At 40.8% G+C, this 26,283-nt stretch overlaps 1 protein-coding gene across 1 annotated transcript in view; it reads right to left on the bottom strand.

Moving 5' to 3' along the window:
* Nucleotides 1-26,283, bottom strand: part of VPS8 (vacuolar protein sorting 8 homolog (S. cerevisiae)) — a 389,175-nt gene that overhangs the window by 30,867 nt on the left and 332,025 nt on the right. The window contains exon 44 of the mRNA XM_006869833.1: nucleotides 23,442-23,444. Within this exon, the coding sequence (XP_006869895.1) occupies nucleotides 23,442-23,444 (3 nt within the window). The remainder of the gene's footprint in view (nucleotides 1-23,441; nucleotides 23,445-26,283) is intronic.

Consider the following 26,283-nt stretch of genomic DNA (forward strand, 5'->3'; position numbering starts at 1 on the left):
ACAATATCACTAATATTGCATGCAAGTAAATTTTTGTTAATGATAATACAAAAATGGCTACAACCATACATTGACAGAGAACTTCCAGAGGTTCAAGCCAGATTCAGAAGAGGATGTGGAATGAGGGATATCATTGCTGATGTCAGATGGATTTGGCTGAAAGTACAAATTACCAGAAAGATGTTTACCTGTGCTTTATTGACTACACAAAGGCTTTTGATTACGTGGATCATGACAAGATATGGACAACATTGTGAAGTACGAGTATTCCAGAACACTTAGTTGTGCTCATGAGGAACCTGTACACAGACCAAGAGGCAGTTGCTCAAGTAGAACAAGGGAACACTGAATGATTTAAAATTGGGAAAGATGTGCGTCAGAGATGTAGTCTTTCATCATATTTACTTAATCTGTATGGTGAACAAATAATCAGAGAAGCTGGATTATATGAAGAAAATTATGGCATCAGGATTGGAGGAAGACTCATTAACAACCTGTGCTAATGCAGATGACACAACCTTGCTTGCTGAAAGTGAAGAGGGCTTAAAAAATACTTACAGATGAAGATCAAAGACCACTGCCTTTGGTATGGTCTGCACCTCAATGTAAAGAAAACAAAAATCCTCACCAATGGACCAATAAACAACATCCATATAAATAGAGAAAAGCCTGAAATTGTCTAAGACTTCATTTTGCCAAGATCCAACATCAACATTCATGGAAGCAACAGTCAAGAAATTAAACAATTGTATTGCATTAGGCAAATCTGCTGTACAAGACCTATTTAGAGTGTTGAAGAGCAAAGATGTCAGTTTGAGGCCTGACCCAAGCCAAAGTATTTTCAATAACCTCATAAGCATGTGAAATTTAGACAATGAAGATGGAAGACTGCAGAAGAATTAACGTATCTGAATTATGGTGTTGGAATAAAAGAACAAACCAATCTGTGTTGGAAGAAGTACAACCAGAATGTTCCTTGGAAGTCAGGATAGCCAGACTTCATCTCCCATACTTCAGACACATTATCAGGAGGGATCAGTCTCTAGAGAAAGGGTATCATGATTAGTAAAGTGGGAGGGTCAGAGGAAAAAGAGGAAGACCTCTAACAAGATGGACTGGCACAGTAGCAGCAGCAATGGGTTCAAATATAGCAATGATTGTGAGGTTGGTGCAGGACTGAGCTGTTTTGTTCTGTGCATAGGGTTGCTACGAGTCAGAACTGATTCAATAGCACCCAACAACAGCATAAACAACACAACTATCAAAAACAGTATCCTAAAAACAAAACAAAAATGATAGGTTGAACATTAAAATTAAAAACATCTGACTGTGAAAAACAGTTATGAGAATGAGAAGACAAGCTGGACAGGGAGAAAATATTAACAAATATTTGATAAAGGACTTTTATCCAAGATACATAAAGATCTCATAAAACTAAACCATAATGACCTATACTCATGGAGGTAGTAGCTCAAAATACCAACAGAGAGGGAAGGAGTCTTCACATCAAGTATCAATGCTATCCCCTCTTTATACAAAGTAGATTGTTGTTTTTAAGTGCCATAGAGTTGGTTGTGACTCATAGTGACCCTGTATAGGGTTTCCAAGGAGCAGTTGGTGAGCTTGAACCATTGACCTTGCAGTTCAAACAGCTTTGCAGTCTGGTGCATTAACCCACAGTGCCACACCAGGACTCCCTACAAGTTAGATAGAGATGGGCAATTTAGACACTGGATACCTAAAATGAGGGAGTGATACAGGCTTGAAGTGACTGGTTTAAAAGGTTTCAAGAGGGAGTTTAGAGTAAGAGTATGTGGGGGAAGGTAGAGTCCCCACTGAACAGTTTTCATCTTGTCTAGATGGGTCTGGTAAAAAGAGATGGGGATAAGATTCTTATGATTTAATATTGAGGAATTTTTATCATGATTAATTACGACTGTCACAATTGTAAAGGTAGAAGTTAATGTAACAAAAATGGGGGAGTAGTTAATCTTACAGACCAGAAACAGAGGACCCTAGGACCTTCAAGGGAGAAGAGCACAAGAGGAATGCAGGACCCTATTCAGAGAAGCAGCGATACCAGAGATGGAGGCAGAGATGGGGACATGGAGAAAGGGAGCAGCTGAGGAATCTAAATTCATGGAAAGAGAGGGACTGAGAGCTGGCAGCCAGGAGGCAGGCTTGCAGAATGTGCCCTTTGGAGGTGTAAATTATTATAGATGCCTGAGGGGGGTTTTTAAAACAAAAAGAACTTAAATGAATACAGAGAAATACTGTTGTAAACTGATGGTACATGGAGGGAATTATCACCATTGTAATGAAACAAGGTGTATGATTTGTTGAATGTAAAACTGATGATCTGTCCTGTAAACTTTCACTCAATTCAGAATGAAAACTTAAAACAAAAACTAAACCACAAAACAAGCAATACAATTACAAAATGGGCCAAAGACCTGAATAGTGATCTCACTGAAGAAGATATACAGATGGCCAAGAGGCACATGAAAAGATGCTCAACTTCATATGTCATCAAATACTTGCAATGAAAACAGCAATGAAATACCAATACATACCTATCAGATATGTCAGGATATAAAAGACCATTATAAATAGAAATACAGAGTTATAAAGAAAGCTTCTGAGTTGGGTGGCATTTTTCTATTTCTAATCAGACCACCCTCTTTATCTTAACATTGGCCAAAGGTTTGACTTATATATTAAAAAAGTCAAAATAGGGAAATTCATACATGTAATTAAGGCTTGTCACCTTTTGATTTTCTGATTGTTGCCTACTTAAAGAAGAAAGTCAAATTATCTTGATAGATGCTACCATGGAGTAGCAATTAGGACAAAACACTTCTCTGAGGGGCAGGGTCTTAATGATTTTTATATTAGAGCCATGATTGTGGAAACATTTTCAGTCCTCATATTCCTGACCATCTTAAATAGACCTAAAATGATTACCTGAGAAGAGGAAGAAAGAATCAACTGGAACAGTTGACTTTAACTCTGAAATTAGCAGAACTCAACACGTTAACAACGCAATTATAAACCAAAGGAAAAGGACTACTGATGCATTTTAATCATATTTGTAATTTTAGATAACTAAAAAACAAGTTGCAGCACTTCATCAACTAGAAATTCAGGTTGGATTCAAACAAGGATATGGAACTAGGGATAGCGTTGCAGATATCAGATGAATTTGGGCTGAAAGCAGAGAATATCAGGAAGAAGTTTACTTGTGATTTTTTGATTAGGCAAAGGCATTTAACAGTGTGGACCATAAAAAATTATTGGTAACAACAGAAACAATGGGAATTCTAGAACATGTAATTAATGCTCATGAGGAACCTATATCTATATCAAGAGGCAGTCACTCAGACAGCATTGGGGGATACTTCCTGGTTTAAAATCAGGAAATGTGTGTGTCAGTTTTGTATCTTCTCATCACACTTAATTGGTATACTGAGCAAAAAGTTGCATTATACAAAGAAGAACATGGCATCAGGATTGGAAGAATCATTAACCACCTGTGATATACAGATGATACAACCTTGCTTGCTGAAAGTGAAGAGGGCTTGAAGAACTCAACATAAAGCAAACAAAAACTCTCAATTGGTAACAGTAAATAACATCATGAAAAATGGAGAAAAGATTAAAGTTATCAAGGATTTAATTTTACTTGGATCCCCAAATCAATGCTCATAGAAGCAGCAGTAGCAAATTCAAGTGATACATTACTGCATTAGGCAAATCTGCTGCAAAAGATTCTTTAAAGTGCTAAAAAGCAAAGTTGTCACTTTGAGAACTAAGATGTGCCTGACCCTAGGTATTTTCAGTGCCTCACATGCATGTGAAAGCTAGACAATGAGTAAGAAAGACCAACAAAGAATTGATACCTTTGAATTATAGTGTTGATGAAAATATTGACTGTACTGTGGACTGCCAGAAAAATAAAATCTGTGTCAGAAGAAATGCAGCCAGAATGCTCCTTGAAAACTATGACGGGCAGATTATTCATCTCACATATTTCAGATGTACGAGGCTGAGTCAAAAATTATCCACACTCTGGCTGCAGAATTTAATTAACTTTTAAAAAAGACAAAAAAAAAAAATCATCTTTAGACATAACCTCCTTGCTTTTTGATACATTTTGTCCATTTGTCAACAAGCTTTAATATTCCCTTATTTAAAAAGGTTTTAGGCTGAACTAGGAGCCACAAATGCACCACTGTCTTCATGTCATCAGAGGTGAATCTTCATCCTTAAAGGGCTGCTTTCAGGGGACCAAACTGGTGAAAGTCCCATGGAGTAAGATCAGAACTATATGGAGGATGCTTTAATACCTCCAAATGAAGTTTTTGCAGTGTCAACAGTGTTGGCAGAGGTGTGAATATGTTCATTGTCATGCAAGTTCACAGCCCTTGGATAGCATCCTCTGCATTTAATCTGAAGTTTAGGCTGTTGAACCTTTTTCCTGATAGTGCTCCAATACTGGCCCTTAAGAATCACAGAAAACTATAAGCATCAATTTTCCCGCTGGTGGTTGACTTTTTAATTTTTTCTTGGCCGACGATTGAAGATGTTTCCATTCCATATTCTGCCATTTATTCTCAGGCTCATAGTGATGAGTCCATATCTCATCATTGGTAACAATTTTTTTAAAGAAACTTAACTTCCTTTGATTATTGGTGCAAATTTTGTTTGCAGATGTCCAAATGCTTCCGTTAATGCTCTTCTGTGAGTTGTTTCGGTACATATCTCGTACAAACTTTTCAAAACACAAGTCTGTTGTGGATTATTTCATAGGCAGAGAGAGTCATGGCTGATTTGCAAATGATTTTCCACCTAACCCACTGTCATGCGTCTATTCCAAAGAATTATTTCATGTGCATGTTCCATGTTGTCATTAGCTGTGGACATGTAAGGGTATTTTAATATAACCAGAATGTGGATAATTTTTTACTCACCCTTGTATTATTCGGAAAGACCAGTCCTTGGAGAAGAACGTAAGTAATGCTGAGCAAAGTAGAGCCTCTCTTAGAAAGAGGAAGACCTTTAATGAGATGGATTGACACAGTAGATGCAATAGTTGACTTAAACATGGCAATGCTTGTGAGGATGGTACAGGACCAGACAGTGTTTAATTCTCTTGTACATAAGGGCACAATTAACTGGAACTGGCTTGATGGCACCTAACAACAACAAGTAATTTTAGATAGGATTTTACTGTCAGGAAGACAGAAAACCTGTAGGATAATTTCTCTCTGTAGAACTTACTTGTTGGGCGGTGAAATGCAGGAACTGAAGGGAGAAGATGTAACTAAGTAAAAATAATATGTTAGCTATTGTTTGTTGCACCTAAAGACAAAGAAATGAGAAACTTCCACATTAAGCCATTATGAGGTAATGATACTGGAGCAGTCTACCTGTTGTAAGTAAATATCAAACTGGAAAAAATATATGTAGTGGTTTTCAAACTGGACAAAGATCGTTGACAGAAAGGAAACACCCAACATGAATCCCATGATGGCCCTACAATTCCTCCTTGAAGCACTTTCTGGAATGTGGCACAAGGAGGAAAAGCCCATTTGTCTTGCTGAGCTCAGTGAGAGACAGACACTAGGGGCTAGGCAGTGGCTAGAATCTGCAGTGCAGGATACTCAAGAGGAAGGACCTGAGTTGACAAGGAGCTCCAGGAGTTTATATTGGAGTCTCCCTAAGGTTTTGGCCTAATGTTTAGCTGTGCATATGCAGGGCAAAACTCCAGAGCCCTGGCAGAGAACAGCGATTAAGGTTCTATGAGCTGAATGGAGATTGTGGAGACTGCAACGTGCTGGGAGTCGCAGGAACACTAACTTCGCTGAGAAGAAACACCTTGATAAACATCCAATGTTGTTGTTGTTATGTGCCGTGGAGTTGGTTCTGACTCATAGAGACCTTGCACAGGGTTTCCGAGGCTGTAAATCTTTACAGGAGCAAAAAGCCTCATCTTTCTCCCGCAGAATAGCTGGTAGTTTAGAACTGCTGACCTTGTGGTTCGCAGCCCGATTCGTAACCACTACGCTACCAGAGAATAAGACCTGCCAAAATGTCATATATTAAAGACTAAGGATATACTAGATCTGCTGCTACAAAGCTTAATGATGTTGTTGTAAAGTGCCCTCAAGTCAGTTCCGACTCGAAGCAACCCTGTATATAGGGTTTCCAAGGCTTTAAATCTTTGCGGGAGCAGAAAGCCCCATCTATCTCCTGCAGAGTGGTTGGCGGACTCAAATATGGACCTTGTGGTTGGTAGTTCAGTGCCTAGTGTATGATGCCACTATACTTCCATAAAACTTTATAAGCCTCAGAAATACATACCTGATTTAACAGTACATTGATAGCCTTCCAGAATTAAAACTAAAAAAAATCTTTAAAAGAAGACAACAGAATCCAAACTGTTAATAAAATAGAATCCATAATGTCTAGCATATAATCAGAAGTTCCTAGATATATGTAGAAGGAAAATGTGATACATACAAGGAAAAGTGTCAACAAAAATAAACTGAGAGATAACAGAGGTGTGGGAGTAAACAAGCAAGGCATTTAAAACATCTATTTTATGAATATGCTTAAAGATTTAGGTAGCATAGTGGTTACAAATCCAGGTTGCGAACCGCAAGGTCAGGAGTTCAAAATGACCAGCTGTTCCATGGAAGAAAGATGAGGCTTTCTGCTCCTGTAAAGATTTACAGCCTCAGAAACCCTGTACAGGGTCGCTAAGAGTCAGAACAGACTCCACGGCACATAACAAGATTTAAAAGAAAGGATGAAGCTACCACATGAATAGATGGGAGAACTCTAGCAGAGAAATGGGAACTAAAAGACAGAACGAAGAGCTGGGTGGGCAGGAAGTAACCATACAGCACCCTAGAAGTAGGCCATGGCTCCCAGTAGCATGTGTTGGCCTGCATTTTGTGGTGTGCTGTAAATGCTAGCCTCTAGGCCTGTGGTTCTGGTTCTTTTGGGAGACGGAGCTGTTGTTAAGTTAATGAGGATTCGGATGGGAGGCATCCTGAGTCCCCGCCCTTCCCCACCCTTTAAGGGATGCAAGCAAGAAGGGAGCAGGGAGGGAGACCTCAGTACCATGAAGAAAGATGAGCTAGAAGCAAAGGGCATCTTTTCAACCCAGGATCCCTGTATTGAGACTCTCCTGACCCAGGGCAAGACATATGTAATCTCTAAGGACTCCTGGTATGGTGCTATTGGATCAGCACTGAACTGTGAACCACAAGGTTAGCAGTTCAAACCTATCAGCTGCTCCTTGGAAACCCTATATAGGGTCGCTATGAGTCAGAACCGACTTGATGGTATTTAGCAACAACAACAAAACATGTAATTAGAGACCCAGAAGGCGATGAGATATTGAGGCAGAAAATATATTTTAAGAAATAATAGCCAAAAATTTTCCAAATTTGATGAAAACCATAAGCCTACAAATATACAGAGTCCTGTATCAAAAGGAATAGGTCAATGTTCCATCATTTCTAGAGGTACCATATGATCAACAACTGAATGTACTGAAGGAAAAATCCAAGCTGTATTGAAGACAGTTGTGAAAAGCAAGGCTCTAGGAACTGATGAAATACAAATTGAAATGTTTTAACAAACTGATGCAACACCGGAGGCTCTCACTCATCTATGCCAAAAATTTGGAAGACAGTTACCTTGTCAACTGATTGAAAGAGATTCCTGTTTGTATTTATTCCTAAGAAAGGTGATTCAGTGGAATGTAGAAATCATCAAATAATATCAATGATATCATATGCAAGTAAAACTTGGCTGAAGATAAATCAAAACAGTTGTAGCGTATATTCACAAGGTGTTGTTAGAAATTCAAATCAGATTCAGAAAATAATGTGGAACCAGAGATATCACTGCTGAAGTCAGATGGGCCTTGGCAAAAAGCAGAGTACCAGAAAGAAGTTTACTTGTGTTTTATTGACTACGAAACAACATTCAACTGGGTGGATAATAACAAACTATGGATAACACTGAACCCTGGGTATCACAGAGCACTTAATTGTGTGCGCGAGAATCCTGTACATACATCAGGAAGCCATCATTTGAACAGAACAAGGGAATAATGAATAGTTTAAAATCAGGAACTGTGTGTGCCAGGGTTGTATCCTTTCACCATCTTATTCAATCTGTATGCTGAGCAAATAATGAGAAGCTGGATTCTATCAAGAAAACAGTGGTATCAGGACTGGAGAAAGACTCATCAACAACCTGTGATATACAGATGACAAAACTGCTTGTGGAAGCCAAGAGGATTTAAAATACTTAATGAAGATCAATGACTACAGCCTTTAGTAAGGATTGCACCTGGATATAAAGAAAACAAAAATTCTCACAACTTGATCAACATATGATAAGTGGAGAAAAGACTGAAGTTGTCAAAGACTTAATTTTGCTTAGATCTACAATCAAGAAATCAAATTATGTATTACTTTAGGCAAATCTGCTGCAAAAGAACTCTTTTTTAAGTGCTAAAGAACAAAAATGTTACAATGAGAACAAAGGTGCGCCTGATCCAAGACATACATGGTATTTTCAATTGACTCATATGCATGTGAAAGCTGGACAACAAATAAGGAAGACTGCAGAAGAATTGATGCATTTAAGTTATGGTGTTAGAGTGAAAGGACAATGGACTGCCAGAATAACAAACCTGTTTTGGAAGAAGACAGCCAAAATGTTCCTTAGAAGCCAGGATTTGAGACTTTGTCTTTTGTAATACACTGGACATGTAAGGAGGGCCCAATCCTTGGCGGACATCATGCTTGATAAATGGAGAATCAGCAAAAAGAGGAAGCCCCCCAATGAGAAGACATGCCATAATGATGGGTTCAAACATAAAGATTGTGAGGATGGCACAGGACCAGGCAGTGTTTCATTCTGTTCTGCCCAAGGTTGCTATAATGGCAACCAACTCCAAAGCACCTAACAACAAGACCACAGATTCAAGAAGGCAATAAGTTCAAAGAAACCCACAACTTTATTATCAGAATAAAATGACTGAAAATAAAAGATGAAATCTTGAAAGCAGTTGGAGGGAAGGAAAACATAGAATAAAAGGTGTTACCAGTTGGGTTCCCTGGGAAACAAACTCCAAGATGAAGAATCCTTTGCAGGAAATTAGTCGGGATATGATAAGAATTGAAACCTGTGAGTAAGTAAAGGAAAACGGATCCAGAAAAGGGAGAAGTGAAACTCTGACACAAACACAATCTCAGGTGATCCAAGGAGTGTTCTGAGGCTGAGATAGCCTTGAAGAGTTGGCCTGCATTACCACAAGGTGTTCTGGCCTTTATAACCCTACAGTGACCACCTCTTGGATGCAGGCTGTCCTCAGGAAGAAGCTGTCAATGTTGGCAAGGTGGATTTTTAGTTGAGGACAATCCCTGGAGAAGGATTGAGCTGAGAGGTATCAGTTGCCAAAACTCCCAGCAACTATGAGTGTTTCTCATTCTCCTCACAGATGGGGAAGAGGGACACCATGGCATAGAAAACACTGTTCGGAATTACCACTGATGAATTATTAGAAACAATACAAACTATAAAAATGGAGTAGCATTTTTAAAGTGCTGAAAGCAAAAACAACAACTGTGGACTGTATTCATTGTGGACTTTTTTACAACTGTGACAATACATGAAATCTTCTCAATAAAGAAAATCCTTACAGATTCCTTCTTGGCATGAATCTGCACTTTGGCCCAGGAGGCCTCTCAATCCTGCAATGCCTTCCAGGCAACCATGCCTGTGAGGGAGCTATGCCAAACACTTAAGCAGTCTTCTGAGAAAGTTTCCTGGCAAGTACTACACCTTTACTAAATATTCCTGGCATGCTAGTGTAGATTGTAAGGAACAAATGTACTGGGTTTATTTAAAACTCCCACCCCTAACAGGGAATCAAGGTGAAATCTCTGGAAGAAGAAAATGGGATAATAAAGTATGGGTTTCACTGTAGTAATTATAAAACCAGTAAACCAGCTGCAGTTGAGTTGACTTTGACTCATGGTGACTTTACGAATGTCAGAACAGCGGGTCCTACTCTGTATGTCAGGGCAGAACACAGGGTATTCCACGGCTGGTTTTTTCCTTTTCTTTTTTTAAAGTTTTTATTGTGAATTGAGTGATAGTTTACATGGGAGAACATTGGTTTTGCACTCATCGTTTCATTGCAATGATTACAATCTCCTCTGTGCAACATCATTCAGCAGTATTTGCTTCTATTCCTTTTGGGGTTAGGGCACAAAAAAGCACTCAGGAATATATTATCATTTAAACAACCAAAGGGCACATTCTACAAGCCTGCCTCCTGGCTGCCAGCACTCAGTCCCTCTTTCCATGAATCCAGGGTCCTGAGCTGCTCTATTTCTCCATGTCCTCATCTCTGCCTCCATCTCTGGTGTTGCTGCTCCTCTGGATAAGGTCCCACATTCTGCTCATGCTCTTCTCCCTTGATGGTCCTAGGGTCCTCTGTTCCTCAACTGTAAGATTAACTACTCCCCCGTTTTACAAAACTTCTACCTTTACAGTTGTGACGGTCACAATTAGTCATAACAATTACTGTTGAATCATAAGAATTGTATCCCCATCTTCTTTCACCAGACCCATCTAGACAAGATGAAAACTATTCAGTGGGGACTCTACCTTTTCCACACACTCTGAAACTAAACTTCCTCTTGAAAACTTGTAAGATAGTCACTTTGTGCATTTATTACCCCCTCATTTTAGGTAGCCAATGTCTAAAGTTGCCTGTCCTTATCAACCTTGTATACAGATGGGATAGGATCGATCTTGATGTGAAGACTCCTTCCCCTCAGTTGGTATTTTGAGCTACTACATCCATAAGTATAGGTCAAGTTCATCAAATTGTAGCAATTTACACTTGTTTCCTTTATCAAAAAATTTTTTTATCTTTCTCTAGTCGAGTTCTGATCATCAAGCCATTGAAGCTAGGTCAAATGGGTACTATCTGCATGTCTGGGTGTTCTGTGCGTCTCCCCTCACTTCATATCAGCTGGATGTTTCACTCTCAGCTCTAGCCCTCTGTGGCTATGTCCTTGTCCAGCACTTTGGACCAACCAGAAGGACTGATTTCTTATAAGTCAATATCCAGCCCTTTCTTTTGAGGTATCTCTGGGTGGACTTGAATCTCTACCCTTCTGGGTAGTAGTGGGGCACATGAACTGTTTGTACCATCCAGGGACTTGATGGCTACTAAAATTATTATAATCATAGTTAAATGCTATTACCCAATTTCAATAAAGTGTCCTGTTTTTGACAGTGGAGATTTTAAAAAAGAAAAGAAATAGAAATTTCAATCAAGTTTCCTCTTCTCAAATGTTTCTAAGCAATTATTTTAAGTAATATGCTCCAGTATATTTTTACTTAGTTTTTACTTTTGTCCTTTTCAATTACTCCTTTTCCTCCTTTCCTTTTGTGTACACACTGAAAGTTATCTCAAAGCAGTTGAGGAACCAAAAAACCCTATCAGATAACGAGGCAGAACATTAGGTCAGAAGCCAAGAGCAATGACAATAGATGGTGGCTGCTATTGTTAGGTGCCATGGAGTTGGTTCCATCTCATAGCAGCCCCGTACAGGGTTTCCAAAGAGCAGCTGGTGGGTTTGAACTGCCAACTTGTGGGTAGCAGTCCAGTGCTTATCCTACAGCACAACACCAGGATTCCAACAATCGAAGGTAGTATGTATCAAGGGTCAAATAAAATATGGGCAATAATTTTTACATGAATTCAGAGAAAGAGGTGATCAATTCAAAGAAGTTTAAATCCATAATGATGACCCTCATGTCCATGAGCAAATGAGCCATATTTTTCTAGTCCATTCACTGTACTGTTATTCTAGATGATTATTTTATAACGCTCTCTCTCCTCAAATTTCTCATCCTCTCTTATTCTCTGATTCTATTTGCTTCTATTTTCCCAGTGAAATAAGTGCACACAGAAAAGAACCTCAATAGTGCCCAGCACCACACCCACCAGTCACAGTAGGCCTTGTTGGTCCTGGAATATACCAGCATTCTCCCACTTCCAGACCGCTGCGTTTGCGATTCCTCTGCCTGGAATGCTGTTTTCCTATCTATTCAGATGGACTGCACCTTCATTTCTGGAGAAAACTGTAACCTATCAACCGTCCACAACCACTCCACAGCAACCCTTTTATCTCCACGCCATAATTTTTCTCCATAACCTTTTCAAAATTGGATATACCATATCTTTATTTACTATCTACCCCCTGCCAGCAGAATGAGAGCTCTGTGAAGGCAAACTTTGTTCTGTTCTCAATAGGATCCCTAACACTTAGACCCATGCCTAGCACACAACAGGTAACCAATAAATACTTTTGACCGAGTAAAGCAAAACTTGAACTGGGTAGTAAAAACATGCCAATACCTATGATGGGAGAGAAGGGAGGGCATATCAGATTGGGAAAAGAAGAGAAAGAGAAAATATATGGATGTAAGATTGGGTGTTTAATAAGCAGTGAGACATATTTGGTTAAAGCAGATTTAAAGAAAGAGAAGATGAAGGTGAAATTGGGCTGGTACTACATCAAAAACATTGTCAACCTAAAACTATGTATATTAATCTGTTAGCAATAAGGAGCTACTTAAATGTTCTAAGTACTGGAAGAGGAGGTGGACTGGAGTTTCAGAAGACAGAGGTGAAGGGGTCGGCAAGGAGACTGGAAACAGCAGTGTGTGGGCTATGGGGGAATGACAACACATTTGAAGGAAATGGAAAGTCTGGAGAAGGAGATGGTTGGCATTGCTTGATGAATGCCAAAAGCCAAAAGAGAAATTGTGAGAGAGGTCACTAGAAAGAAATAATTTCTTCCTTCTAAAGATCGCAAAGAAATTTCTTATCTGCATAATTTCATTTTCTTTTATCTATTGCTGTCAAGTTGCCACAAGCTGATATTAACTGTCCTATTTTAGTACCATAAAAACATAGCCCCAAGTGACTTTGTGAACAAATGGAAAAGTTAAGTGACTTAACTATACAGACTGGGTCTCTTGTTTGAACCATCTCGATGGTACTTAACCACAACCATGTCTAGATGTAAATACTGTATCTGGAAGAATATAACGATATTTGCTGTATCTTTAAGGCTGTGATAACATCTATCTTAAAAAGACATTTCACAATAACAACAACAACAACAAAACAAGCTTAAACTTATTCATGTCATCACTGAAGAACTAATGCAACTCATAATTAGAATGTCCCTAGGATATTCTAGAAAACAACAACAAGAAAACACACCAGCATCTACAGACAGTGACATCTGCCAGCAGAGAACATTCTGCATTAAGCAACAGCCCACAGTTTATCTTCTATTCCTTCTGTCTTAATCAAAGGAGATTTCTCACTGTTTCCTGAACATACTCACACCATGCTCTGATGCTATGTGAAATGATTGGGGTGGCCCAGACAGAGACGGACACCCTCTGCAGTAAGAGTGTGCCAGCCACTGGAGAACACTGGGTACACGAGAGCAGCTGACACTGCAAAAACTCTGCTGTTTGGATTCCATGACCTTTACAAAGAGCTGATAATTCAGCACAGTGCAATTAAGTATGTCCTACCGAGTTGTCATTTTTTTTTTTTTTTTAAGTTTTTATTGTGAATTGAGTGATAGCTCACATGGGAGATCAATTTTACACTCATTGTTTCATTACAATGATTACAGTCTCCTCCATGCACCATCATTCAACAGTATTTGCTTCTACTCCTTCTGTTTTGTTTTGTTTTTTTTTGGGGGGGGGGTGTACACAAAAACAAGCAGGGATTATACAAGCATTTAAACAACCAAAGGGCACATTCTGTAAGCCTGCCTCCTGCCTGCCAGCACACAGCCTTTCTCTTTCCATGAGTCTAGAGTCCTCAACTGCTCTATTTCTTCATGTCATCATCTCTGCCTCCATATCTGGTGTCACTGCTTCTCTGGATAGGGTCCCACATTCCGCATGGGCGCTTCTCCCTTGATAGCCCTAGGGTCCTCTATTCCTGGACTGTAAGATTAACTATCACCCCCTTTTTGTTATAAAACTTCTACCTTTACAGTTGTAAAAGTTGCAATTAGTCATGGTAACAGTTACTCATTATTGAATCATAAGAATCTTATCCCCATCTCCTTTCACCAGACCCATCTAGACAAGAGGAAAGCTATTCCCTACTGAGTTGTCTTAATGCACAATAATAGGTGGTTAGTTGCTCTGTCACATATGATGTTAAGTGCCATTGAACCGGTTCCGACTCACAGTGACCCACTAAAGGATTTCTAAGGAATAACTGGTGAGTTTAAACCACTGACCTTGCAGTTCAAACTGACCTTGTGGTCACGTGCTTATCCTACAGTGCCACACCAGGATGCCGTGTCACATATACTGAACAGAAAAAAAGATCTCTGCCATGTATTGTGGGAAATACCTAAAAATCTCCCTCAGGAAACACTGCTGGAACGGAATGGCCAATGTAACGTCATCAGTGGAGTCCTGGTGTGGCGCTGCAGGATCAGTACTGGACTGCTGGTCAGCAGTTCAAACTCACCATCTACTCTTCGGAAACCCTATACAAGGTCACTGTGAATTGGAACTGACTTGATTGCACATAACAACAACAACTTGATCAATACTTTCAAGTACGGCTGTTTCCAAAATTCCAAGATAATAAGAGACATGGCAGTATTACTTGCTTTCATCTGGGTGTTTGTTTCCATACAGAGAAATGGTACAAGAATGGAAGTGAGAACAGCCACTGGCTCTCAGATAAGTCTCTTAGCCAATTCCAGAACGAGAGGCTCAGATGATCTGACCCTACTCAGTGCAAAAAACCTGAAAGTCAACTGTTTATGAAGCAGTATCATTTGAAAAAGCAGAAACTCCATACCCATTAGCTCTCAATTACATGGTCATTTAGGTCTCTGATGATGTGCTGCAGGAATCTAACCTTGGCTTTGTTAAATAATTTATCAGTGACATAGATAAGGATAAAAGAAGTCTGTGTATGGAATCCATCGCCTGTCAGTTTGTTGGACGGTAGTGGCTTGTGTGTGACTATGATTCTGGAAGTTATGGGTCCAGCATTTCGAACACCAGCAGCAGGGTCACCCATGGTGGACAGGTTTCAGCAGACGAAGGCACAATAGGAAGAAAGGCCTAGGGAACGACTTATTTTTATTCCCGCCCCACCCCCCTTTTAAAAAATGGTGGTAAAAATAATCACCTGATGATCTAACTCAGAAAATTAGCCAATGAAAACTCTAAAGATCACAGCAGACTATTGTCTGATGCAGTGTTAGAAGATACGGCCCCTTGGGTGCAGGGCACCACACAATAGCCACAACAACGGGCTCAAATATACCAACGATCACGAAGCTGGTGCAGGGCCAGACAATGCTTTGTTCTGTTATACAGAAAGTCGCCAGGAGTCGGAGCAGAGCCAACAGCAATGCATGAAATGAAAAATATGATCCCAAAGGTCATCAGCAGAAATGATACTAACAAAGCCTTGCACTAGGCTCTAGAAGACAATAGTATTTACACAGGATGGGATCAACAGCATGTGGATAAAGAAACAGGTGTTTAGTAGGAAATGTTCACTGTGAGCCAAATGGCTGCTAAAAATGTTAGTGTACATTTGGTTCATTTGCAGAATTAGAATCTTGATGAGGTCTTGCGCCTGAAGTACAAAGGTGGAAGTCAAAGGTGTGAGGTGACAAAGGAAAAGAACTGTGAAAGTTTCTTCTGGATAAGAGAAGACCAGAAACTGGGCTCATGAAGGACGGGGAGAACTGCTATATGAGAAAGGGATGAACATAGCTTGTGACGTCAAGAGGAAGGCCCAGGATCAGTGGGTAGAAAGGTATCACCTAGCATAAGTTCCTAACGATGGGCCATCCGATCTCAGGAGGTAGTTTTCAAGTCACTGGATGCAGGCTGCCTCAAGAAGAGGCATGTAACCCAGTGTCCCTCAGTTGGTTCTTTGTAGCCTTGTTTACCCCACCCTTACTATAAAATAAATTTCCTTTCTGCTTGCTCTTTGACAGCATACTTGCAGATCTTTGGCCAGAATGTTCTCTCTATGGCAATACCCCCACTCCCCACCCCCCTACTTACTGTGGTAGTCCTTTTGAGAAAAGTCTCTTTTTATCTCTGTCCAGATTTGGTTTTCTCTGACAGACAACATACTCTTTTAGTTCAGGCTCGATGCTGGCATCTAACTAAAATCATCCAGCACATCAATGAACATGGCACTTGGAGTTTAATATAGCTACAGAATCATAAAATCTTATAGTTCCAACCCAAAAAACAAACCCCACAGCCAGTGAGTCAATTCTGACTCACAGAGACTCTAGAGGACAGGACAGAACTGACCTCTAAGGTTTTCAAGAATGTAAATCTTTACAGGAACAAATAGCTTCGTTTTTCTCTCATGGAGCACCTGGTGGGTTTGAACCACCAACATTGTTGTTAGCAGCCCAATACTCAACCCACGGCACCACCAGGGTCCCTTAAAATCAACCAGTCCAATCTTTCACCCATGACAGGAGTCCCTGATCAAACATGTCTAGCAACAGGACAGCCTGTCCCACTGTTAGGAAACTTTCATACCAAGTAGACACTTCATCTATACGGCAGCAACAGACAGGTACCACTTCTGCCCTTTGCACTATGAAGAAGATCTATGTGTCCTTCCAAATCACTGTCCTCCAAATGTCTGGAGGAAACCTGGGCCTTGCCTGTGCCCAAACAAGATCAAATTGTGGCCTCTGGTTTTCTTTTATTTTTCTTTCTTTTTTGAAATCAGCAGAAACACTAAAATCACTTTTAGATCTAAGTCCTACTAAGACAAATACTCTAAGAAAAGCAGTATACATCCATTAGTGCCATCACTTTGTAAGGATGGGTATTTTTGCAGGGGAGAGTTAAGAAAATGGTAAATGCATCTTGATTAAACTGCCATCAGATGATGGTCAGAAAATGCTGCATCTAGCTCAGTGTGCTCTTCTCTTCACATTTTCCTTGACTTTTGTGAAGCCATCAATCACCAATCTTCAGGCTGGTCAGCTGAAACAGTGCAGCCAGCTTTCCTAGTTGTTATGGAAACTGTGGCTTTGTGAGTCTCTCCCTGCCTCTTAAATAAAAAATCCAAAACCCACAATTCAGTAAAAACCACAAGGAAGTATTCTCTGTGTTTCTGACAAGAGCAGAAAAACTGGAAACTGAGATAGACAAATCTTACCTCACCACACCACTTAGGAAAAATAAATTGACTCTAAATTCTTATAATATTTGAGACTAAATTCTTAAAATACTTGAGACACTGATAACTGGCTTTTAGGAGGCTTGACCATTAAACCCACTAGAGTTCAGCTCACCACTAACTTGTAAATTTGCTGAGAGCAAGAACTGTATCACACTGATGATTGTTTCTCTGAGGCCTGGCACCTAAGAAGCTTGCTGGCTACATACTAAGCAGAAGGGTTAGAAGGGCTTTCCACACTCCCTCCCTCATACCCTGTGCCCCTGCACACTTCTTAGGGAAGTAATGACTGTGGACTGATGTAGGGGCACCACCAGCCTGAGGACACTGTCCAGTCAGCCAATATAAACCAGGGGAGGTTCAGAGTGTGACCACGCTGTGATCCAGATGCCAAACAAAAATGCATTCCCTCTCTGGTTCATACGCTGTAACTGGCCCAATTGTGCCATAAAATTATGTTTCCAGTTGGTATTTTTCCAGCCATCTCCAGGAATAGCTGCATCACAGAGCAACTAACTCCACCTAACTCTAACCTCCTCTGATCCACCTCACACATCGTCAACACCTCCAATTTGGATCTGTTTGGGGGAGTTCATTACAATGGGCTTTCATGCTGTTCTTTTTAAAAATCTGAGGCCAATCCTTTCTAAATATAATTAATATCTGTACTCATCCATGATCAAACTCTGCAAAAGGTCTAGGAAAACACATACATCTTCTAACTTTGGTACTGAGGTTATTGGTGATAGCCCACTGAGAAGAGATCATATAAATACAATTTCTTAACCTAGCATTAATAACATAGTTTTTACAAACGATACCAAAAGTGCAAAATGCTTGCATTGCAGATTTTAATATGGACCCAGAGAGCCCAGACTCTGAAGGTGATAGCAGAGTAGGAGAGTGGCTTTTCCCTGGGACACCTGCCCCGGGAAGTGAGCAGAGCTCTATGTAACAGAGTGCTTTTTTTTCCCACTTGAATCCAGCTCTTGGCAGGACCAGTGTTGACAGCAGAGTCACCAAACACTTTCTTCAGTTATTGGTCAACATCGAATCTTTGGCTCCAACTGCGAGCATGACTGCTCCTTTGTGTTCCTTACACATGTCACTTTGGCAGCCACTCTGTGCAGACATGGCTGGGTCTCCCATCTGTCAGTGCAACTCTGGGAAGAGATTTAGAACTCACGGATGGGAACCAGCATACAGAGGGGGCCTCAAAGAATTCGTGGAAAATGGAATGAAAGGATAACGGAATTTTACCACAAACTATTTGCAGCCTCCTTGTATTTGTAAATATACATGCACACTCAAACACACAAAAACATATAGCCATCTAGAGAAGTAACATTTATCTTGACATAGATCTCAGCATTGCTGACATATCCCCACCAGTAAGGAACTGACTGTGCTGAGGAATACACGCTTGGGATGGCAAAGATATTTGTGTTTTCTCAGCTTATCCAGACTAGAAGCTTCCTCTCATTTCCCATTCACAGCCACCAAAGTCCTGTGGAATCTTTTTCATTGATTTCCTATTCACTCAACAACTGTTGAGCACCTTGTTCTTCACTTAGGGATAGCAGTGTTGCAAGTGAGGAAACAGTAAACAAGACTATATATAGTTCACACTCTCACGAGGCATAGAGTTTTAGTGGAGCTGTAGAATAAGCACTGGACTGCAAGGTCAGTTTGAACTGCAAGGTCGATAGTTCAAATCCACCAGCTGCTCAGAAACCCTGTACAGGGTCGCTAAGAGTCAGAACTGACTTGATGGCACTTAAGTGGAGAGGCATTTTCAGCACAGTTAGCTGTGTTCTAGGGCTACTCATGGAAGCTCAAAGAAGGAAGGACACCTAACTCAGACTCAAAGTGTCTGGGGACAAAATACGAGGACTTGTATCACTGCCATCTTTCTAACTCCCCTGACACAGCCTGGGGAGTTGTCCAGTCTTCTCCTGGGTTTACCTGTCTCTCATCTCATCTGTAATAGAAACCCTTATCTTCAAGATAAAAAGCTAACCTTACAAATGGGGTCTGTTGTGATCTGGACCTCTGTCTGTCTTTCTCCAGGCTTCCACATGCTCCCATAATCCAGTTCTACAGAGCCACCCTATGGCCTGCTATACTCACTCACTGTCTGCTTGGAATAGCTTTTCCCTTATTTCCCAAGACTCCACTCACTGCCAACAAGTCATTTCCGGTTCATAGAAACCCTATAGAAGAAGGGGGGTACTGCTCCATAGGGTTTCTGACACTATATCTTTATGGGAACAGATCACCTCATCTTCCTCTTCTGGAGTGCCTGGTAGGCTCAAACCACCAACCTTTCCGTTAGCTATCTAATTAATGCTCAACCCACTACTGTACCACAAGGGCCCCTAGATCCTGCTTTATCGCCTCTGGGAAGCCTTCCCTAACTTCCTAGCCTGTTATGATATACATTCTAAAGTAATTACAGACACAGGAAAGAATATGTGTCGATTCATTTAGGCTTCAACTTGAGAAGGCAGCTAACATGAACCCTTCAGCTGTTCACACACTGACCAGCACTGAAGCTTTTCCTCTTTAGCTCAGTAACTATCAGCAGTGGTTTTGCTGGTTAATCAGCATGGTGAATATTAGAAATAAACTCTCTTTTTGATACAATACATGATAACGCAAGACATGTAGATTGCACACCTAAAATGACAGAGTTGGGGACGTTGTCAAATTTGCAAAACCAGATGCATGAGCTTGTTTCAAGATTAGAATTCACTTACATATATGTCTGTATGAAAAGCAAAAAGTACAGCCTGCTAAAGAGATAATAGGGGAGCAGCGAACCATTCCTCAGACTCCCTCGTTGGTCTTTTTACCATAAAGAACATACGTGCTGCACTAAATGACAGTCGGTTCTAAACAGAGCCTTTTGTCTCTGCTTTCCCAGCACCCTGGGCATCGTGCATGGCAGGCAATTGACAGTTTACCTGCCTACTGCTCCCACCAGATGCTCAGGACCTTGAGAACAAGGACTGTGCTGTTCATCTTGGCAGTACGCTGCTTAGCTCAGCATCTGGTACAAAGAAATTCTTGCTGAATGAAAATACAGCCCATTAAGTAATGTGATAAAGTGAAAGGACATCTGAGGAAGAGTTGGGAGATGTGCATTTTAGTACTAGTGCCTGGAACAGCGGAGTACTTACTGTGGGTCAGTAATTACTGAGTGCTTGCTATGCGTCAGGAACAGCACTGAGCCCTTAAACATGGCATCTCATTTAATCCTACAGACATCCCTGAGAGACAGCAGCACCATTTCACAACGGAGGAAACAGAGAGGCGAACTTACTCCACAGAATTCATGTGCATACATTGAACAGTCCACCTTTGGATCCAGAGCACATGCTGTCAACCGCTAATCCAGAAATATATCACACAGTTAATATTGAAAACTTAGGCAAAAAAAAAAATTACCCTCTGAATCCCAGTTTCCTCATTTGATCACTGAGTGAGATGAAAAGGCTGGGACTCTTCTAGTCCCAGATGCTCTAGTGTGATGTTCTGAGTGGTGACAGGCAGCGCCTGTGTGCTGTTTGCTATTCTGACAGAATAGATGGAGTTTCCATGTGTACTGTGCTGCTATACAGCATTTGAAATGTTTGTTTCTGCCTTTTCTTTTTCTTTCCCCCTTGGAAAAAGTCTCAGGAAAGTTGGAAGGAATAGAAAAGAGATTCATTTTTGGCATGCTGCCTTGAAAGTAAAACCTGCTGATAGGTACAGAGCTAGCAAATTGCTATTTTTGTTTTTGGATCCTTTACTGACATGGGTGCTGGTTGAAATTGTTTTAAAAAAAGAGCCAGGTGAAAAAACGTACATCTGTGGACACTTCAAGTATCAGAGAAAGAGAAGTGATAAAAGTAAACATAGCAAAAATGTCCATCTGTTTGCCATGTTTCTGCTGCATTGCTGTGGCTGGATAAAGAAAAGGACTCGAGTGGTTCTCACAACCTTGTCTGATCTGTGCCACAAAGTTTTACAGTGTCATTCAAACCGCACTTCTTGAGGACCTTCTTATGTGCTATGTGCTGGAATGTTAAGATCTCAGGCCAGTATTCTTTAGACAGATTCCTGGGGAAACACACATTATTATTATTATATTTTAAAAGTTTTTATTGCGAATTGAGTGAAAGTTTACAGGGCAGATATCAGTTTTACATTCAACAAATCATATACTTTGTTTCATTACAATGATTATAATTCCCTCCATGTACCATCATTTAACAGTATTTCTATTTATTCACTTTAGCTCTTTTTTTAAACACTCATGCATATATAATAAATTACACCACCAATGGGCACAGTCGGCAAGTCTGCCTCCTGGCCGCCAGCTCTCAGTCCCTTTCTTTCCATGACTCTAGAGTCCTCAGCTGCTCCCTCTCTCCATGTCCCCATATCTGCCTCTATCTCTGGCATCGCTGCTTCTCTGGATAAGGTCTCTCAAACACACATTATTAAAAACAACAACAACAAACAAAATAGCTTTCCTTCTTAGAATGTCTCTCATCTATCTGCTTTACTCACTGATAGCAAGGTACTAAGCCTGGTAGACAGGATGGGAATTTTAGAACACCTAGAGTCCCTACACCAGGAAAATTATCAATAGTAATTAAGTAGTGACATCCTAGAGAACACGAAGAAGCATTATGTGCCTTGAAATGATTGCAATCTGGAGTATATATATATATATATATATATATATATATATACATGCATACATACATACATACATACATACACACACACACATTTTTTTTTTACAAAAAAGGAGGGATAAGAGTTTGGATGAGTGAAGCAAGACAAAGTAAATGGCAAGATAGGAATAGATTGTTTTTACAAAAGTCTGGCAAGAGACAAAAAGCTGAGACAATGTCTAATTGCCTCTGGGCACTACAATCTTATACCCAATGGGGTGGGGAGCTAGCAGCATGAAAGAACCCGTCAGAGTGCTCTGCTCTGCTGTTGTGAGCTACCATCAAGCTGGTTCTGACTTACAGCAACCGTATACACAACAGAGGACTCCTGGTGTGGTGCTGTAGGATCAGCACTGGACTATGAATCACAAGGCCAACAGTTTATATCCACCAGTTGCTCCTCAGAAACTCTATACAGGTTCACCATGAGTCGGAACTGACTCGATGGCACTTAACACACACAACAGAAAGAAACACTGCCTGGTCTTGTGCCATCCTCACAGTTGTTGCTGTGTTGAGCCCACTGTTGCTGCCACTGTATCAGTCCAACTTGTTGTGGGTCATCTTCTTTTCATTAACCCTCCATTTTACCAAGCATGATGTCCTTCTCCAAGAACTGGACCCTCCTGACAACATGTCCTAAGTACACTGGTCAAAGTCTCACCATCTTCGACTCCAAGGAGCATTCTGACTCCTTTAAAGACATATTTGTTAATTCTTCTGGCAGTCCATGGTGTATTTAATATTCGTCACCAGCACTATAATTCACAGACATCAATTCTTCTTATTCATTGTCTACCTTTGTTAAACATATGAAGGGGCTGATCATGGCTTGGATCAGGTGTACCTTAATCCTCAAACTGAAATCTTTGACTTTTTTTAATGTTTTATTGTGAATTATATGATAGTTTACATGGGAGAACTTTAGTTTTACATTCCATTCCATCGTATATCATCTCACTGCCATGGTTCCAGTCCCCTCCATGCATCCTCAACCGCCCAAAGGATATATCCCAGAAACCCGCTCCCTACACTTCCCCCTTCTCCCCCCAGTTTTCAGCCCACAGTCCCTTTCCCTCTCTGGGTCCAAAGTCCCTAGTCACTTCATCACTCCGTGTCATCATCTCTGCCTCCATTTCAGGCATCTCTGTTTCTCTGGGTAGGGTCCTGCTCTCGGCTCTTCTCCGTTGATGGTCCCAGAGGCCTCCGCTCCTATCCTGGAGAATCAATCACTCCCTTCCTTGATACAAAACTTCTACCTTTGCATTTCCAACCCTCATAATCCATCCTGATAAACATTATTCACTACAGTATCACGAGTTATCCATCTGTATCTCCTTTCGTCAGCTCTGCCCAGACAGATTGAATAGTACCTTCTGGAGATTCTGCTTTCTGCCATGCTCCCTAGCACCAGGTTCCCTCTTGAAAGCTTATAAGCCAGTCACTTGTTGCCTTTGTAGTCCCTCCCCTCCCCATTTGAGTATCCAATGTCCAAGCTGCCCTTCTCAGTCCACTCTGTGTGGGGGTGTGTGTGTGAAATGTTTGACTTTTAAAGAGTAGTCTGACAGCAATGAAGCTGTGGGCTAAGTCCGACCACATTCAATAGACTCCTGTCAACCTGGATTGAGACCTGGTTGGCCAGCAGTATAGCAAGACCTGGGCACTGCTGAGCTTATGGACAGGGATATAGCCACAGAGGAGAAGAGCTGAGAGTGAAGCATCCAGCAGATAGGAAGTGAGAGGAGATGCACAAGAATGCCCATACTTGCAGATAGTACCCATCTGACCTAGCTTCAACGGCTGGATGATTAGAACTTGACTAGAGGAAGAAAGAAGAGGAAAAAAAAAAAGTGTAATCCTGCCACAATTTGATGAACTTGACCTATACTTATGGATGTAGTAGCTTAAAAGAGGGAATGAATCTTTACAGCAAGGGTCATTTCTACCCCCTCTGTACACAGGGTTGACAGGGATGAGTAACTTAGACATTGACTACCCAAAGGTGGGGAAGCTACAAATGCATGAAGTGACTGGCTTACAAGTTTTCAAGAGGGAGCTTGGTTTCAGAGGGTGCAGGGAAAGGTAGAATCTCCACTGAGTGGTTTCCAACATGTCTAGATGAAAGGAGATGGAGATAAGACTCCTGTGGTTCAATAGTGAATAATTGCTATCAGGACTGATTGCGACTGTTGCAAATGTAAAGGTAGACGTTTTATAACAAAAGGAGGGGAGTGGTTGATCTTGCAGTCCAGTGGTGGAGGACCCTGGGACCATCAAGGGAGAAGAGTGGAGGGCAGGACCCTATCCAGAGAGGCAGCGACTCCAGAGATGGAGGCAGAGATGATGACATGGAGAGACGGAGCTGCTGGGGACTCTAGACTCAAGGAAAGAGAGGGGCTGTGTGTTTGCGGCTGGGAGGGCAGGCTTGCAGGGTATGCCCTTTGGTTGTTTGAATGGTTATATATTCCTGCGTGTTTCAGTGTACATAAAAAATACAACAACAGAGGGACTGGAAGCAAATGCTGTTGGATGATGATGCATGGAGGGGATAGTAGTCATTGCAATCAATTGAAATACAAGATAGTCTGAAGTTTAGGAAGATGTGTGAACTCCTGAGCCCATGAGCACTGACTGACCTAGCCCCTGGGGGCTAGGGCTGAGAGTGAAGTGGACAGCTGATCTGAAGTGCAGGGAGGTAGGTGTGTATGAACTCCCAAACTTGCAGCTAGTATCCATTTGACCTACGTTGTATGGCTAGTTAACCAGAACATAAAATGAGGAAGACAAAGACAGTTGATACTTACAGCAAGTGCAAATTGCTACAACTAGTTTTTCCTACAAATGCAGTGACTCAAAATTCCAACCAGAATGGAAGGATTCTTCATATAAATGAACAACCTTATTTGATAGGGATGAGAAGTTTAGACATTGGCTATCAAAAATAGGGGGCTACACAGGCACTAAGTGGCTGGTTTACAAGTTGCTTAGTTGCAGAACGAGAGGGAGTAAGGTAAAATCCCCACTGAATAGTTAGTTTCCGTCTTTCCCAGATGGATCTGGTGAAAGGGAATGGGGGACGACAGTGATAGGATTTTATGTCTCAGTTGTGAATAACTGTTAGCCGGCTTGATTGCGATTGTCACAACTGTAACTGTAGAAGAAGTATACCTAAAAGGAGGGAGTAAAGTATTCTTCCATTTCAGGAAAAGATGATCCCAGGATCATCAAGAAGGAAAAGCATGAGTGGAGCGTGAGATCCCTACCTAAAAAATGGTGACGGCAAAGATAGTGGCTGTGTGCCTGCGGTCAGAAGGCTGGCTGGCAGAAAGTGCCCTTTGAACACATACATGAATATATATTTTTTTGTTTTGTAAATGTACATCAAATATTTTTGCCTTGTTCATTTGTGAAAAATAAGATGTAAATGAGGAGCAACAGGGAGGAAGTGGGATAAATGTTCTTGAAGGGAGGGGAGTGTAATCACTGAGATGAAACAAGGGGTATGGTTTGCTGAATGTAGAGCTGACGATTTTGTCTTTAAACCTGCACCCAGTTCACAATATTTTTTTTTAAAAAATGAAATCCTTGACAATTTTGATATTCTCGCTGATATTCATGGTGTTGTTTATTCGTCCAGTTGTAAGGATTTTTCTCTTCTTTAGGTTGAAAGGTTGTTGTAAGATGCCATTGAGTTGACTCCAACTCTTAGCGACACTACGCACAACAGAATTAAACACTGCCCAGTCCTGCTTCATTCTCACAATTGCTGTGATGCTTGAGCTCACTGCTGCTGCCATTGTGCCAGTCCATCTGGTTCCGGGTCGACCCTCCAATGTATCAAGCATAATGTCCTTCTCCAAGGACTTGTCCCTCCTTATAATACGTCCAAAGTATGAGAGACAAAGTCTCATCATCCTGGCTTCTAAGGGGAATTCTGGCTGCACTTCTTCCAAGACAGATTTGTTGGCTCTTCTGGCAGTTCATGGTACTTACAATATTCTCACCAAGTCACAATAAAAGCTTTAAAAAATTTTTTTAGAGTACAACTAGAATGCTCCTTAGAAGCCATGATTTTTCATGTCGAGCATTGATGGTTGGTGCCTAAATTTGAATAATAATACAATTAACTGGTCTTCCTTGTAGGTGTATGTACATTATGGTATCACTGACAGAACTGTATTTCAAGATAGATCTAGAAATGGTTTTTTTTTTTTT

Source organism: Chrysochloris asiatica, unplaced genomic scaffold (assembly GCF_000296735.1).
Source record: "Chrysochloris asiatica unplaced genomic scaffold, ChrAsi1.0 scaffold00135, whole genome shotgun sequence".
NCBI lineage: Eukaryota > Metazoa > Chordata > Mammalia > Afrosoricida > Chrysochloridae > Chrysochloris > Chrysochloris asiatica.